The 18625-nt window shown below is 42.1% G+C and overlaps 1 protein-coding gene across 4 annotated transcripts in view; it reads right to left on the reverse strand.

The window, feature by feature from the left end:
* RGN (regucalcin) overlaps window positions 1-18001 on the reverse strand; it is a 45934-nt gene extending 27933 nt beyond the window's left edge. For 2 of the 4 annotated variants that reach the window (XM_090264235.1, XM_090264232.1), the window contains exons 1-4: window positions 17818-18001; window positions 16175-16355; window positions 11300-11482; window positions 4090-4305 (exon numbers count right to left, since the gene is read on the reverse strand). In XM_090264235.1, the coding sequence (XP_090120361.1) occupies window positions 4090-4305; window positions 11300-11482; window positions 16175-16343 (568 nt within the window). In that variant the 5' untranslated portion in view covers window positions 16344-16355; window positions 17818-18001. Of the gene's footprint in view, window positions 1-4089; window positions 4306-11299; window positions 11483-16174; window positions 16356-17191; window positions 17305-17817 lie in introns of all 4 variants that reach the window. The other 2 variants (XM_090264234.1, XM_090264233.1) reach the window with 2 other exon arrangements.
* Window positions 18002-18625: the final 624 nt, after the last annotated feature.

The following is an 18625-nucleotide window of genomic DNA, read 5'->3' on the forward strand; positions in this document are numbered from 1 at the left end:
GAGACCCTCGTTCATTGTCCTTTATAAGATTGTAAAGGGTCTTAAGTCTGAGAGGGAGGGATTGTTATTTTTTATTGTTAAAATATTTAACTAATTAATTAATTATTTTTTTAAAAAAGAAGAAGAATATATGAAAGGGTGAGGCAGGAGAGCTTGTATGTATGACCCATGGGCATGGACTTGGGGAGGGGATTGTTGGGGAAGGGGGGTGCTGGGTGGAGGGGAGCAAAGGGGAAAAAATTGGAACTATTGTAACAATATAATCAATAAAATATACTTAAAAAATATGCTTTATCAATTATGTTGTTATAGTTGTCCAATTTCTTTTCCATTTGTTCCCCTCCACCCAGTGACCCTTCCCTCCAGTTGTCACCCCCCCTTAGTCCATGCCCATTAGTTTTGCATATAGTTCTTCTCAACATCTTCCTAGCTACTCCACTCCCTCCTAGGATGCTTCTTAATTCCTGTACCATCTCCCTCCCCTTCCCGCCTTCTCCCTCCCTGTTGACCTCCCCCAATAATGTTCCCCATACCTATAATTCTTTTCCCACTCTCGTTGCCTACTTACTTTGCTTTTGTTTCGGTTCCCTAGTTTCTGTTGTTGGTTGTTGTGATACAGTTTTCATTTTAATGTTCATAGTTTTGATCCTCTTTCTCTTAAACAAGTCCCTTTAACATTTCATATAACAGTGGTTTGGATCTGATGAACTCCTTCAGTTTTATTTTGTCCTGGAAACACTTTCTCTGCCCTTCTATTCTGAATGGCAGCCTTGCTGGATAGCTTAATCATGGTTGTAGGTTTTTTATTTTCATTACTTTGAATATTTCTTGCCAGTCCCTTCTTGCCTGCAGAGTTTCTTTTGAGAAATCAGCTGAGAGTTTTATTGGGACCTCTTTGTATGTAATTCTCTTCTTACCTCTTGCTGCTTTTAAGATTCTCTCTTTATCCTTATTTTTTGACATTTTGATTATAATATGTCTTGGTGTGATTCTCTCTGGGTCAAGTTTTCTTGGAACTCTCTGTGCTTCTTGGACCTGTAAGTCTATTTTTTCCCCCAAGTTAGGGAAGTTCTGCTTCATTATTTTTTCACATAATTTTTCAATTTCTAGTTCTTCTTCTTCACTTTCTGGCACCCCTATGATTCAGATGTTGGCCTTCTTATAGCTGTCCCATAGGTCTCTGAGTCTCTCCTCATTTTCCTCACTTTTCGTCTCCTCTTTCTGCACTGGTTGACTGTTTGTTCCTTCCCGATGTTCCAATTTGTTGATTTGATCCCTGGTTTCCTTTCCCTCACTACTAGTTTCATAAGTGTTTTCATTCATTTTCAGCAGGACTATCCTTCTTTCCTTCCCCGTCTTGTTTAAGATCTGCTGTTAGGTCTCTAAGCATTCTTATAACCAAAGCTCTAAACTGTGCCTCAGAAAAATTTCCTATCTGCTGCTTCATTAGATTAGATATTTGCTGTCCGGTCAGCTGCATCACCAGGATCTCTATCATGATCTGTGTCATCCTGACAGTTTTGTGTTTACCTTTGCTCCCTGAGCGGGGCTGTCACACCTCCTACGTTATAGGGGGCGGGACACTGTGCACTCATCACTACCGGGTGTCCTTTCTCACCACACTGTGGCACTTTGTGTGTGGGCTGGGGTCCAAGATAGATTCCTGCCATTCATTCTCTGCTGAGAGACCAGGAGCCTCCTCCTCCGTCCCTACGCCCTCTGGTCCTCATAGTCCAAGGCAATGGGGTTCTGCCTTCCCTGGTGTTGGAATCGCGAGCTGATGGGTTTGGTTTGCAGCTGGGGGTGCTCCCCAGGGTCTTCTCGCCTCCCCTTAAATACAAATGTCTGTGCTTACCGCTGTCTTGCTGCTGTCGCCGCAGCTGCTGCCACCAGCACAGCTTGACCTCTCTGCCCTGGCTTCACCCCTCCTACCTGTCTGGATGAGCACCACTTCTTTATAACTTCATACGCTGGATTTCCATGTAGCTTTATTTTCTGGAACTTTTAGTTTTTTATGGTTTTGTGGTAGTTGTATTCCTTCTTAGTTGTGGAGGGAGATGGAGCGTGTCAGTCTATGCCTCCATCTTGGCTGGAAGTCATTTAGTACTTTTTCTTGAATTTTGCTCTGTTCTTTCATTCGTGTTATGTTTGTTCCTTCATTTGGCAGCTTCCCTGTGTTTGTTTCTATGTATTAGGTAGAGCTGCTATGACTCCCTGTCTTGGTAGCATGGACTATGTTGTAGGTGTCCTGTAGGTTCCAGTGGCACAGACTCTCCTATTACCGAAGTTGGGTACTCGAGGTGCGCCCTTCATGCGGGCTCAATACACCTTCCTCTTGTAGTTGAGCCTTGGTTGCTGTTGGCAGGTCAACGGGAGGGGCTTAGCCAGGCCAATCAGTTGCAAGGATTGGCTGTGACTACTGACTGCCAACCTCTACTCTCTCTGGAGCACCAGCTGTGCAGCGGCAGGGTGGTGGTGCTCCAATGTAGTCTGTAGTTTTCTACTGTGTGCACAGGCCTTGGGGTTTACTGGGTGGTGCAGGCCAAAGTCACCCCCAACCTGTGTTTTTCCCTGGGCCTCCCTGCCTGAGCTATAAGGCAATCTGAGATGGCTTCTACTTGTGCTGGGCTTGGAGAGTCCCAGGTGAGGCCAAGGTGTGGATCTAGGCTAGCTGCTGCTACTGCCTTGCCTGGGACCACTTAGCAGGTGTTACAGGGGGTGGGGGAGCTCACTGAGGCCAACTGTTGCTTTTTTGAAAGGATTTTGGAAGTTGTGAACCTTGAACCAGGACAAGCCACTTACATGGAATAACCACTGTTAACAGCTGTAATTTGGGTGGGATGGAGCCTCAGGGGATCTCAGGGCAGGGCAAACAGTGTTAGCAAGGTTGATGGAATGTGATATGTCACCCACCTGCTAGCTCTGTGGCTCTTCCCACCTTTATGTCTGGGAAAAAGCTGTCCCCTAGCTCTTGCCTTGATGCCAGACACTTCAGAATCTCCCTGTATGCCACTGGTGCCTTTCAAGTTGCTACCAGCTGCTGGGGCTCAGAGGGAGTGAGTCTGAATAAGTTCATGTGTGGGTTCTGTAAGAGGAACTGCTTGGGACTCCAGAAGTTTCTTCCACTGACTCAATCCCTGCTGATTTTTGCAGCCAGAAGTTGTGGGGATTTATCTTCCTGGCACTAGAACCCTGAGCTGGGGGACTGGTGTGGGGCTGGGACTCCTCAATCCCAAGATATACCTCCCAAATTTTCATCCACCACAAGTGTATGTGGGACCAGCCTGTCCTGTGTCTCCACCCTTCCTATCAGTCTGGATGGATGTAATCTTTTAAAATCTGTGGTTGTCAGACTTCAACTCAATTTCTGATGGTTTTGAGTCAAGAGCACTACATATTTCAGAGCAAAATATCTGTACTGGAATGTTCTACCTCTGATTAAATCTACACAAGAATCTCATGATTTTTTTCAAGTCATTTCAATTATCGGTTTTGCTCTTGTGGTTTGGCATTTTTCATGAAATAGTTCCAAGTAGTCCCTTCTAAATTCTTCTCAATGATTCCTTCCCTCTGAGTTTCCAACTCTCGCTTATTTAGAACCCATTGACGGACTTGAACAATCTGTAACTACTTTTTTTTTAACTTTTCCATTTTGAAAAGTTGTTAATTTGTCTCTAAGCACTTGCCTATAGTTAACTAAAGTGCACATAAAAAATATCAACCCCGAACTCTAACGTTCTGTTCCTCTACCCCATTGTACTGTGTATTATTTGCCTTTAGGCATATCCTGGTAGAACAGGACACATTTATAGTGGACCTTTTTCTAGTGATGGTGGCAAGAAAGAGGATTAAAGATTTATCCATATTATGTCAGCTGTGGCCACATTTAGCTGTGTCAGGAGCCATGGCTTGACTGGTGTCACAGTCAAGTCTGTGTAATCATTACTATACTGAGATAATAAAATTGGAAAGCTCTCTATTTCACAAAGTTAAGACCTTTTCACAAGGTTTCAGGGACAGGCAGCTTACTAAAGAGATACATATGAAAGAAATGAGCAGTATAAAGAAAACTAATGAAAAAGTACATACAGATCTTCCCTGTCTGCAGGTCATAGTCAAAAGCATCCACCGAGTAAGACAGGCTGTCGATGTAATAGAAGATTTTGTGGTCCAGCGACCAATCCAAACCATTGGAGATGTCCACCTGGTCAAAGTACTTTTCCACATGGTGGTCAGGAAAGAGGGAATACAGGGACCCTTGGTGCCGTTCCAGAACTCCTGGGGCTGTTTCCTCAGCCATGGTGCCTACAAAAACCAAAGACCAATGACTGAGCTCAGCCCCACAGCATCTTGCCCATGGCAATACTACCTTTTCTTACCAGGGTTCCTTCCCATGACTAAAGTAAAGAATTTATACAATCCCAATTTGGGTCCTATATTTTCTTAAATTTAATCTTTATTGTATTTTTCCCATTACCATTTAGTCCCTTTATACCCTCTCTTCCCCCAGCAATTATCACACTGTTGTTCATGTCCATGAATCCTTTTTTCCTTTTTGCTTGATCCCTCCGCCCCCTAACCTACTCCCTCCAGTCCTATATATTTTTAAATGACAACTACTTTGCTTATAACGCAAATAAAAACTACAGAGGTTCTCGTTCCAGATAGGAAGTACATCTGCACCAACCTCATTTTTTCCCATTGAGTACAGCTACACAACTATACAAGTTGGACAAAATGCATGGCATAGCTGTTTGAGAACTTTGAAAAGCAAATATTAGGAAGCTCAGGGAAAAATACCAGAATTTGAACTGCCACCTAGTTGGTGGTGAGTTCTCCATTTTATCCTCCGGTGTGTACCAGCTTGAACTCAATACGGCCTGAAACGTGCAAGTAAATACTGTGGTGCAGACAGAGATCCAAAATCAACCCTCTAGATCTGATTCAAGGAGCAGAAAAGGAAACTCCTGAGGTTCAGAGAGAGTAGAAGAAGTCCCCTGGTTATTTTCCACTCCCTTTTCTCCATTCTGTCATGCATCAGTCCTGAGGCAATTCTGCAGCAAGGGGTAGCAACAGCAGAGAGTGTCCAGCAACAGGAAACTATAAGAATCAAAACTCTGAAGGAAGGGGACATTCTTCTCTATTTGATGGAGCTACAGCTCCAAAAGGCCAGAGCGAAACACTGTTGCTTTTATGTTCTGCCTCTGTCTTCCTGCCACTTGGTCCTGGAGGCAGCACAATAATAGAGATGGTTGGTTTCTGGCTGGGGGAATGAAAGGAGAGCTCCAGCAAACTGGAAAGTACCTGGAGATAGTGAAGAGGGATGCTGCACAGGCATGCAACCCCACAAAACTGTCTGTGATCTCCTGGGCTCAGCTTCTACTTGTACATGCATGGATCTGATTCTAATTAGCATACCAAAGACTGAGAGTAGTGCTGTGGATAGAATTCCTTCTATACCTCAGATGGACCACTGAATGGCATGCATGTGGGACAAATCCTAATGGCACCTGAGAGAAAGCAGGTTAGAACTTGTGGTCTTAACCTAAACATACAGATTACATACTAAAACAAATATATAAACATTCTCTATAAGATTTAAACAAGACTTAGGGTCTCATAACATAATAGTCAGAATATCCGGGATACCATCCAAAATTACTTGGCAACACAAAGAAGCATGAAAATATCAACTCGTATAGAAAAAGAAGCAACACATGCAGAAAACAAAATGGTACATATTTTGGAATTATTTGACAAAGATTAAAACAGCTCTTATGAGCAATTTGTAAACAGTCTTGAAACAACACTCAAAATAGAAAATATCACCAAAGAAATAGAAGATATAAAGAATAATCAAATGAAAATTTTAGAACTGAAAAATAAAATAACTGAACTAAAAAATCTCACTGGATGGACTCAGTAACAGAAAAGATATGCCAGAAGAGAGAGTTAGTGTACTTGATGGCAGATCAATGGAAATTGTCCAATCTGAAAAACAGAGATAATAAAGATTGGAAAAAATGAACAAAAATTTAGGGACCTGTGGGATAACAACAAAAGCGCTGACATATGTGTCACTGGATTCCTAGAGAAAAGGAGAAAGAATACAGGGCCAAAAAATATTTCAAGAAATAATGCCTCAAAATTCCTCAAGTTTGGTGAAAAGCACAAAACTATGTATCCAAGAAGCTGAGCCAACCCAAACCAGGATAAGCCCAAAGAAACATATACCCAGATGCATCATAATAAAATTTCTGAAAACTAAAGTCATATAGAAATCCTTGAGATCAATGAAAGAAAAACGATATAATAAATATAGAGGAATAATGATTTCAATGACCATAATAAGTTTTTCATGTGAAAATATGGAGGTCAGAAAGAAATGACAAATTTTAATTTGCTGAAAGAAAAAAAAGTGTCAACTTAAAATGTTATATTCAGTGAAAATATCCTTCAAGAATGGGGGTGAAATAAAGATATTCTTATATAAAGTATAACTAAGAGAATTCATAGCTGGTAGACCTGCTTTAAAAGAATTGCTAAAGTAAGTTCTTCAGACAGAAGAGAAATTATACCAAAAGGAAGCATGAAACATAAGAGATGAAAGAAGAGCAATAGCAATAGTAAATATATGAGTAAATATAATAGACTGTTTTTCTCTTTAGTTCTTTAAAATATTTTGGCCTTGGCTGGTGTGACTCAGTGAATTGAGTGTTGGCCTGAGCACTGAAAGGTCTCTGGTTTCATTCCTAGTCAGGGCACATGCCTGGGTTTCGGACCAAGTCCCCAGGTGGAGGTGTAAGAGAGGCAACCGATTGTTTCTCTTGCACATCGATGTTTCTCTCCCGCTCTTTCTCCCTCACTTCCTATCTCTATAAAAATAAATAAATAAATAAAATCTTTAAAAGAATAAAATATTTCTGATTGTTGAAAGTAAAAACTTTTTTTTGGCAAAAACTGCATTTTCTGATGGGATTTTCAATGTATGTACATAAAGAGAACTATAGCATAAAGAGGTGATTACCAACTGAAGTGGCAAAATATTGGTTCTAGATATACTGAAAAGTTAACTATATATTTTGCAGTCCCTTCAGCAACCTTAAAAAGCTATACAAAGAGATATAGTGAAAAATCACAATAAATAGGCCTGGCTGCTGTGGCTCAGTGGATTGAGCGTCGGCCTGTGAGCCAAGTGTCGCTGGTTCGATTCCCAGTCAGGGCACATAACTAGGTTGCACATCAGGTCCCCAGTTGGGGGCGCAAGTGAGAGGCAACCACACAGTGACGTTTCTCTCCCTCTCTTTCTCCTTTCCCCTCTCTAAAAATAAATAAATAAACAAACAAATAAATAAATAAATTATTTTTAAAAAAAATCACAATAAATATATTAAAATTTGATTCTAAAAAGTGTTCAAATAACCCCCCCCAAAAAAAGGCAGAAAAAAGGAAACAGGAACAAAAAATACAGAGGGAAATAGAAGAAATAATAAAATGGTAGATCAAAGTCAAAGCATATCAATAATTACATTATGTGTAAATAATATAAATATATCAAGATAGAGACTGTCAGAAGTAATTTAAAAATTTTTTAAATCCTTCCCTGAGTATATGTTTACTGATTTTAGAGAGGAAGGGAAATAGAGGGGGAGAGAGAGAGAGAGAGAGAGAGAGAGAGAGAGAGAGAGATGTGAGAAACATTAATTTGTTGCCTCCTGTACGTGCCATGATGGGATCAAACTCACAGTTTAGGTTTGTGCCCTGACTGGGGATCAAACCTGCAACGTTTTGGTGTGCAGGATGATGCTCCAACCAACTAAGCCACCCAGCCAGAATGTTTTTAAAAATCCAACTATATGCTGTCTATAAGAAACTCACCTCAAATATAATGATATAGGTAACTTAAAGGTAAAAGGATGGAAAAATATATACCATGCAAATACCAATCAAAATAAAACTAGAAAGGCTATGTTAATATCAGAAAGATGTTAATATCAGACAAAATATACTTACAGAAAAGAAAATTACCAGAGATAAAGAGGAATACTATACATTGAGAATTCACTAAGGAAACATAGTAATCTTGAATATGTATATGCTTAGCAACAGAGCTTCAAATACACAAAGCAAAAGTTAGAACTGAAGGAGAAAGAGACAAATCCACAGTAATAGTTGATGTCAGCATCCCTCTTTCAGTAATAAATACAAGTAAAGAATCAGCAAAGAAACAAAAGAACTGATCAGCATCAACCAACTGGATCTAGGGACATTTAGAGAGCACTCCATTCAACAAGAGCAGAATACACATTCTTCTCAAGTGCACATGGGATATTCATTTAGATAGACATGAGTGTGATCTCAGGGGACAGAGCAGAGTTTGACTCTAAGGAAGAAACTGGAAAGCTCATTTACTTTACCGAGCTCCATCCGAAAGAAGAGTGAGTTAGAGAATAATGGACTAAAACTGGAAAGCCTCATTAGGAAGCAAGACATGATAAGCTCTTCCTGCTGGAGTTTCTTGCTATAGGGCATTTGGGTTTGTTTCATTGATATTCCTCCCTATTATCTACCTCACAGAAAGAGTTGCTTGGAACATGAATGTGAATCTCCCCCTGCTGAGAAAAGCTCTTCCTTAAGAGGAGGGAATAACCTGGGGTCTTGGTTATACATGGGTAACCAGCAGTGAGCAGACAAGTGAGACTTTGTGTGTGGTGACATCTCCAGAGTACTACCTACTATCTTGAGACTCCATCTAGACTTATCAGATGACCCCACCCTTTTCTGGTCCAGGGACACCTCTCAGCGCCTGCTGAAAGATATGAACTCTCTCTAGAAAAATGTTCTCAGGTGCTTCTGGCAGATTCACACAACCAGTATGTATCTCACAATGATGCCTACAATTTTGAGGCGTTTCCTGAGGATAAGAACTGGGGGCATCTTTATTTTGTTTCACAAAGTGCCACAGAACTGTAAACTTCTACCCATAATGGAGTGAGAAAATCTTTTCCAACAGGAGGTAAAGTATCCAATTATATTTCTTTATCCTGCAGAAATTATCGACAGAAGGACTTCCAGCAGATTTTCATCTTTAATCTTTCAGCCTGTCCTGGACTAGGAAGGTGGGGAGCAACCAACAACCAGCTGCTAAGATCTCACCTATCTTTCCATGCTGAAAGTGAATGGAGCTAGTAGAGCATGACGGATAATGGGAGGGGGCAGTGTGGGGAGGTGAAACAGCAGATTTTTAGAATCAACTTTTGCTAATTTATAGGGTTGTTATGATGGAAGTTAAGTGAGAAATACATATGAAATGCATTATTGAAGTTCAAACTGTAGTTAAAATTCATTTAAAGCTGTATGTAAGTCATTCATCAACCATCACAGTAAAGATTGGTTCAAGCGAGATTCATCAAAGAATGTAAAATCTAAGTGGGAAATTTTGATGAGGACGAGGGTATTCACTTGGATATAAAGTATCTTCCCATTTTGCAGCCAGTACCAAGATGGCCCCTAATGGTCTCTGCCTCCCTGCCTCCCAGTATTCATACCCTCGAACAATTCTCTCCACCATTGCCTGCGTGACCTCTAGCACATGGCAGAAGTGATGCTATGCCACATCCAACATTAGTTATAATAAAACTAGCTTCCATCTTGGTCTCCCTCTCTCTTTCTTCTTCTCCCCCTCCTTCCTTCCCTCCCTCCCTCCTTCTTCTCTCTCTCATCACCAGCTCTGAGGAAAGCCATGTTCTAAGCAGCCTTATGAAAAGGTAAGGGACAGAAGTCAACCCACCACATTAATGAGTTTAGAAGGAGATTCTCCTGGTCCCTTCAGAGACTCCAGCCTCTTCTGAGGCTGTAGCCCCAACCAACAGCTTGACTGCAATTTCACAACATAAACTTAAACTAGAACCTCCCAAATTCTTGACCTTCAGAAAGAGTATGAGGTAATAAATGTTTGTTATTTTAAGCCATTATATTTCAGGGTAATTTGTTACACAGCGAAGGGTAACTAACAAACCCTATGAAATACTTATAAATTGCAATCAAATAATAACTGTGCAGTAGAGAAATCTGAGAAGACCTTGATTGGGTGATCAAAACTAACATTACCAATTAGGGACAGATGGTATCCAGAAGGGATACCCCAAGAAAGGCAGAATATCACCTATGCAGTATTCTAAACATGAATGTATAGCATCAATCCAGCCATGAGGAAACAATAGACAAACACAAAAACATGAGGAACATGAGGACTGTTCTATTGAAAAGGGGGGAGTTGGGTTGGGACTATGATCTTTAATAATGGTAATGTCATAACCCTGGCTGGGTGGCACAATGGTTGGGGCACTATCCTGTATACCAAAAGGTTCTGATAAGAGCACATACCTAAGTTGTGTGTTTGATCCCTGGTTGGGGTGCGTATGGGAGGCAACTGATAAATGTTTCTCACATAGATAATTATTTCTCACATTGTTGTTTCTCTCTCTCTTTCTCTCTCTCCCTCTCTCTCAAATCAATAAACATATCCTCAGGTGAGTATTAAAAAAAATGGCAATGTCATAAAAAACAAAGAAAGACTATATCTGTTCCAGATTAAAGAAGATTAAAGAGACATGACAAATAAATGCAATACATGATCCTAAACTGGATCCTGTACTGGAGGGTAAAATGCTATAAAGGACATTAAAATTAACCAGATGGTCAATTGACAAAACTGGAATACAGATAGTATGTTAGATAAAATACTGTAACAATGTTAAACTTCTTTAAGTTGATAACTATACTCTGGTCATGTAAGAATATGTCATTTTTCTTGGGAAATTCACACTTAAATATTTTAGTAGTAAAGGCACCTGATATATACAACTTACTTTCAAATGATTCTTGAGAAAAATTTATATATCTAGAGAGAGCAAACGGAACAAAATATTGACAATAGGTGAATTAAGGTAAAGGGTATACAGGGTGTTTGTACAAATCTTAATTTTTCTGTAAATTTGAAATTATTTCTATTTTAAACATCAACAACAATACTTCTGTGTTTAAAACTTATTTAAACAAACAAACAAAAAACACTCTTATTTAAACCACAAAAGTACCATATAAATTTTAGTCTGTTAGAAACAGAAACCGAAAGGAATATCTATGAAGTTTTTCTCATGGGATTTTAAAAAAAGTGATACAAACTACTCAAGTAATAATAAAAAACCCAAGACCAATTAGGTATAACACTTTTACCATTAAAGCTGTTAGACTTTCTCCCAAGCTTGGGTAAGTAGGTACTAAAGATAAACCATACCAGCAAAGTATCTCCCAGCAGGATCCACCTTCCCATCATTGAATCGATTGTTTTTCTTGTCTTTATCTACTGTGCCCAGGACAGTGACTGACTGATCTTCCCAGTTCAAAGCACAGAACTTTGTTCCAATTGTGGTGACATAGCCTCCAGACTGGCGGAGGGCCACAGAGCTGACTGGGGCATCTGCAGAGGCAAAAGCAACAGTCAGGATGCAGCAAGCAGCCCAAGTAGCTGAACAGCACGTTGAGACTATCACGCCACCTGGCGTCTCTAAGAGGACTGCAGTTATTTTGACAATGGGAGTGCTCTCTTCCTTCTGTTGAATAGTGAAAGCTACGTAATCGAGTATATTTGTTGATAAGAAACTCCGTGCACTGTTCTGTACAGCAGGGACGGAAAGGTGAATGAAAGCGAACTCGACTGGAATCTCCCAGTCTAGCAGAGAAGTCAAAACACAGCAGCCACCACACTTTGGGGCAGGTGCCACATCAAGTTCAGAGGCGAGGTTCCTAATGGGGGTGGCACCAGAGCAGTTGTCACAGAATAAGAGATGCTCAATTTGCTTGACCTCCAGGAAATTCAGAGACAAACTGTGTTTAGTTCCAGCAACTAGGTTTTGTGACAGCCTTCTCTCTCTTCAGTACAGGGCTTTCTTTTTTAAGGGGCCTTATTTAATAAAAAATTAAATAATTTTTTTTAAAATTTTAATTAAATATTTATTTAATTTAATTAGTTAAACAAGTTAATTTGATTAAAATATTTTATTGGAATGTAATTTAAATTTAATTAAATTTGTGTAATTAAAAATTGTTTCTTGGCCCAGCAGGGACTTCTGGCCAAGATGGAGGCATAGGCAGACATGCTGCATCTCCCTCCGCAACTAAGAAGGAATACAATTACCTCAGAACTAGAAACAACCAGAAGTTCCAGAAAATCAAACTGCATCAAAGTCCAACAAACAAAGATATAAAGAAGAAATAGTCATCCACACAGGAGCGACAGCTCTACCTAAGACACAGAGGCAAACACACACAGGAGGCTTCTGGCCAAGATGGAGGCCTAGATTGATACACTCTGTTTCCCTCCATGACAAAGAAGGAATACAACTACTGCAAAACCAGAAATAACTAGAAGTTCCAGAAAATAAATGGAAGTCCAGTGCATGAAGTTTTAAAGAAGTGGTGCTTGTCTGGACGGGTAGGAGAGGTGAAGCCAGGGCAGAGAGGTCAAGCTGTGCTGGCGGCGGCAGCAGCGGCGACAGCGGCGGGACAGTGGTAAACATAGACACAGTATTTAAGGAGAGACAAGAAGCGCCTGGGGAGCACCTCTGGCTGCAGACCAGACCCGTCAGCTTGCGATTCCTACACCAGGGAAGGCAGACCCCCATTGCCTTGGATAGTGAGGCCTGGAGAGGGTGGGGACAGAGGAGGAGGCTCCTGGGCTCTCAGTGGAGAGTGAGCTGCAGGAATCCATCTTGGACATCCACCCCCACAGAAAACGCCATAGCGTGGTGAGAAGGGTTGCTGGTTGTGACCAGTGCATAGGGCTCCGCCCCTTATAGTGTGGGGGTGTGACAGCTCCGCTCAGGAAGCAAAGGTAAACACAAAACTGTCAGGATGGCACAGATCATGATAGAGATCCCGGTGTTGCAGCTGACCGGACAGCAAATATCTAATCTAACGAAGCAGCAGGTAGGAAATGTTTTTGAGGCACAGTTTAGAGCTTTGGTTATAAGAATGATTACAGACCTAACAGCAGATCTTAAACAGGACAGGGAAGAAATGAAGGCTAGTCCTGCTGAAATGAATGAAAACATAATACGAAACTAGTGGTGGGGGAAAAGAAACCAGGGATCAAATCAATAAATTGGAACATAGGGAAGGAACATTCAACCAGTGCAGAAAGAGGAAACAAAAAGTGAGGAAAATGAGGAGAGGTTCAGAAACCTATAGGATAACTATAAGCAGGCCAACATCCAAATCATAGGGGTGCCAGAAGGTGAAGAAGAAGAACTAGAAATTGAAAAATAATGTGAAAAAATAATGAAGCAGAACTTCCCTGACTTGGGGAAAAAATAGACTTACAGGTCCAGGAAGCACAGAGTTACAAGAAAACTGGACCCAGGGAGAACCACACCAGGACACATTATAATAAAAATGTCAAAAATTAAGGATAAAGAGAGAATCTTAAAAGCAGCAAGAGAGAAGAGAATTGCGTACAAAGGGGTCCCAATAAGACTATCAGCTGATTTCTCAAAAGGAACTCTGCAGGCAAGAAGAGACTGGCAAGAAATATTCAAAGTAATGAAAATTAAAAAACCTATAACCACAATTATTCTATCCAGCAAAGCTGTCATTCAGAATAGAAGGGCAGAGAAAGTGCTTCCAGGACAAAATAAAACTGAAGGAGTTTATCAGATCCAAACCACTGTTATATGAAATGTTAAAGGGACTTGTTAAGGAGAAAGAGGATCAAAACTATGAACATTAAAATGAAAACTGTATCACAACAACCAACAACAGAAGCTAAGGAACCAAAACAAAGGCAAGTTAAGTAGGCAACAAGAGTGGGAAAAGAACTATAGGTATGAGGAACATTATGGGGGGAGGTCGGCAGGGAGGGAGAAGTGGGGAAAGGGAGGGAGATGGTGCAGGAATTAAGAAGCATAGTAGGAGGGAGTGGAGTAGCTAGGAAGATGTTGAGAAGAACTATATGCACAACCAATGGGCATGGACTAAGCAGGGGAGACAACTGGAGGGCAGGGTGTCACTGAGTGGAGGGGAACAAAGGGAAAAGAAATTGGGACAATGGTAACAGCATAATCATAAAGCATATTTAAAAAATTGTTTCTCAAGTCCTTTTTGGAAGTAGGCAGGATAAAAATAACAGATAAAAGTGTAGATACAGTGATAAAATAGTCACATGTCTTCATTGTATTACTGTATTTTGTATTTTTAAATTTAGGTCTTCTGGGTTTAATAATTTTTTCCGTGTATAAGGAAAATTCTTTTTTTTTTTTTAAGTGTAGGGATTGATTACCATGGTGAGCAGTCATGGTGAACAAATCCTATTCAGTGCAAGGTGCTGGGTGTTCTGGAAGCAGCTCTCAGCTAAAAGCTCTGTTCAGAAGTTGATCTGAGCCACTGAGGATCCCAGGGAATGTGCAGGACACTATTAGATGAGTCACATTCTCATCAGGCATCCCAGCCTGTGGCTTGGGACTTCTGTTAGCTTTCTAAGCTATTGTTACAGTCGAATGAGTAGCAGAGGGGAAACAAAGCCAGGGCCCTCACCATTGCAATCTAACAAAGAACTTAATACAGAAGGCTAAAAGCAGAGGGAGACGTGTCTCACCCGCTGACCCAGTAATCCCGAGCCTGGTCCAATAAGGCTGCCAGGCATTCTGAACAACACAACTAACCTATGATAGTGCAGGAATGGGGAAGCCCTTGAAAATCTGTGTGTATCATCTCCACTAGCTGGGAAAAGGAAAACCTTGAGACTATGTATTCATCCCAAGGCATGGAAGGGGAGGGAGATTACAGTGCCCAAAGAAAATCACCTAAAACAATTTTGGCTAACTGCCTGCCTCTCGTCACGTATGCAAAATGAAGAAATAGTCTAGAGCAAGATAAGGATTTGGGCTAATAGACCCCCACATATACCTACTTTAGGGTAGTCACATCTCCTGGGGGGAAGCTGGCACCAACTTCATCCATCAATCAAAATGTAACTCCTTCACCCCCACCCACCAACTATATAAGTCCTCAGAAAAAAGGGCTCACTCTCTTCTCTTGGCCCTTTTGCCACACGGGGGCCCCTGGGCTCCCAGCCTCTGGCCACTCACTTTTCTCTGGGCTCTCTGGCCACCTGGGCTCTGACCACATGGATGCTGGTCACCTGGCCTTTGGCCACCCTTGCTTTTGCTCTCCCATTCACTAATAAGCTGCATGTATGCTAATACGCATGCTGATCTGTAATTCTTTACTGCATCAACGAGAAGAAGCAAGGTTTCTCTGGTTAACACTACCACTGACACCACGAGCCCTTTCCATTGTTTGGGGAGGGGGTTGCACATGCTTGGAAACAGAGACTAGGAAAGGCATGGTCTCTCCCCATGGCCTCTGACCACAGCAGTCAGTCATTTTGTCTCTAGCCATAGTCATATTCCTGAGGGAATTTAAAAACCTGCTCCTTCTCGTTAAAAAAAGTTTGAGATCCCCAGTTCTGGGTGGAGAGAGACTGTCCCAGTGCTACATAAGTGCCTGGTATCTCTTCCCAGGAACACAATAATGAAAACAAGAAACATTTTTCTTTATGACTAATCAGCCAAGCCCATCCTCTTGGGCCACAGAATGTCATAAATCCCTCTTCTGGAAATCACATAGCCATAAACAGAACCACACGCAAAGGCACTGGAAATTCTCTTGTGAATTCTATTTTGTTGAGTGAATATATAGTCCTGGTTGATGCTTTATAAATCCAAAAGCTCTTCGTCTGACATTCAAAGAAAGGATATACATGTTTGTTTGTTTTTAAATTAAGCCCTTGGTCTGACCAAAGGTAGATAGCAGTCTCCAGCTTTCAGTGCTGTTATCTGAAGGTGTTAAGGAAAGACCCTACAATGTCTCATTATCAGAACACAATGAAGAATGATGTCCCTCACCCACAGAGAAAGAGGGAAGTATTGATCCTCCAGAATTTACTCCTGGGTCATAGTGGGAGGACACAGATAGCATGACAATCCAAACGTTTTAAAGCATATTCAGCACACTTTAACAAGAAGGTCCCAGGGGAATGACACTGTATGTGAGTGCCCCTCCTCAGGGAAAAGGTGGCTAGCTGGGTGGATCCGAGCCTGGCCTTCATCCTTACCCACGGTCACTCGATGAACTTGCTTGCTCAGCAAATTCCACCGGCAAACCCTTTTTGTAGGAATATCTACGAAGAGTAGAGAGTTGGATGCTTCCTCCCACACTGGAGACTCACCACACCGGCAGTTCTCAAGCAGGACACACTCAATCTTAATGGAAGACATTGTCATGGGGGAGATCTACTGAAGGTGACAGAGACAAAATGAAATGTAATCTCATAGAGCAAATTCATCATATTTGTCTTGAGACTCTGGTGAGTTCTTCATACAGATTGAGTTATTTTTATTAAAACTAGAAAGGCTTGGCACATTTCCCCCAAATCAGAACAAAATATGCAATGTGTCAGGAAGAGATGTGTCTGAAAAATAACAGAGTTGATAGGTGATAGCATGAGACATCAATTGACCACGGCCTTTTTTCAAGCTATTGAGAGAGGGAGAGGGAGGCAGAGAGGGAGAGGGAGGCAGGGAGGGAGAGAATTCAGCAACCACACTTTGCCATTGGTGACCCTCAGAGAGTCAGCTGCTCAGAGGAGGCACAGCTGCTCTTTATATCAGCACCACAGCCCCTAAGATGGGTCAGGGGGTGGGCAGCTCCCTCATTGGTGGCCCCTCTGTGGGTCTGCAGGTCATCTTCTCCTGCTGCCCTCCCCATCCATTAATATTGATTCACTTCTTTGACCCCCTCAAAGGCCAGAGACTTACCACTTTGCATTTTTTCTGAGCTGCATTTTAAAATATATGTTCATCACTGATAATGCACCAAATTAGAAATAACATCCATTTTCAAATTCAGACAATGGAAGGGGTGGAAAATAAGACATTGTCTGGGCACCCTTGTAGGAACTGACAGTCAGTCTCTCAGCTATTTGTTGCTGCCTAGGAAGGCACTGTGCCAGTTTGGCAAGAAGTCTTGAACTCTGTGGGCAAGAACATTCTATGCTGGAACTTTAGGCCAGAGACTTTGACCAACAAACAGGGAGAAGAAAAAGAAAAATTATCAAGAGTAAAGTCATTACCTAAAAAACCCACGCGGGAGAGGAAAAAACGCAACTCCAAGAGCCTTTTCTCTTTTCCAAACTCCGTCCTGATGATTACTAAAATCTCCCCTCTTCATCCTTCTTCCTGGTATCTATTGATTTGAAGCAAGTGGTCCCACACATGGTTGGGCAAATTAATGAGGGGGTGGAGAGGAAAATAATCTTTGGTTTAATATTTCCATCAGTAAACCGCATTTTTAAATAAGAAACACACAGCTCTAATCCGCCTCAGATGCCAACTGCCGGCGTCACAGCATTCACAATTTTCATTGGCTGTTAAAAATTGGCACAGGCTCCAAAGGCCTTCATGCTTATAAAGCCCAAGATCAGACACTGGGCTCTCGCAAAAGCATCTTTTAATCTCACATTCACTCGTCCTGCAAGCCAGGGGCTGGCAAATGTGCCCTTTCTGCCTGGGCTCTGGAGCCGGGGTTGTGATTGAAAATGAGTGGCGAAGCAAGGCCGGTGTGGGGAGCGGGTACGTGGCTCTCGTTACATACACCCGGGTACCTGTGCAGAGCGGAGGGGCCACCGCGCACTTTCTGGTAGCTCCGCTGCGGCCTCAGTTGACAGCAAGGCCCTGGGAGACTGAAGGTCGAGCTCACCTGGTGCTCAGCGCAGGTCTCCGGGTAGGCGGAGGGTAGGCTAAGGGCAGTCGCTGTCCTTCCCGCCGCTGTCTCCAGAAAAGACCAGACTGAGTAGGTTTACCTTGGGTGTCGCCAGACCTTTCTTCTCTAGTGAGAGGGCCGGGAGGCTGGGCTGGTGACTTCTAGGTGGCTCAAAGGTCAGGCAGTGGAGCTGAAGGGAGCGTGGGCAGGGGTGGGGGCACCGCGACTTCGGGGAGGTGTGTGTGTGGGGGGGGGGGCGGGGGGGGCGGGGGGGGCGGGACCTGCAAGCCCTAACGCGGTCTTCCAGGGCAGGGAGGCGGGGCGGAGTGAACCTAAGCTTTGGAGTTTGGACAGATAGCTCAAGTTTCTCTCTTAGACAAAAAGTTGTTAAAATTCGTAACAGAGAGATTGGGTGGAGGGTCAGATCAAACAAACAAGTCAATAAGGAAAGAACAAAGCAATTAAACAAATCCTCTCTTCCCAGTGGAGAAGACTCTGACAGCTGGTGGGGGAGAGGAAAGGCTTAATTTGATTTGATTTAAAAATCATGCAGAATAAACTCTCCTTAGAAGCCCTCAGCTTCTCTCCATGGAGAGCCTCAATGTAGTCCTGGTCCTGCCACCTCACCATCCACACTTTCTCTAAATAACCCACAAGTTGAAAATATTTTTATCAAATTAAAAGAAGGCTGTAAACAGAATGGTGGTTGCCCTGGGGGGAATGGGAGCCAGGGATTAACTGTGAAGGGGAGTTTAGGGAATTTTCTGGGATGATGGAGCTGTTCTGTATCCCGATGGAGTTTTGA

Source organism: Furipterus horrens, unplaced genomic scaffold (assembly GCF_987537825.1).
Source record: "Furipterus horrens unplaced genomic scaffold, mFurHor1.1.pri manual_scaffold_17, whole genome shotgun sequence".
Classification (NCBI taxonomy): Eukaryota; Metazoa; Chordata; class Mammalia; order Chiroptera; family Furipteridae; genus Furipterus; species Furipterus horrens.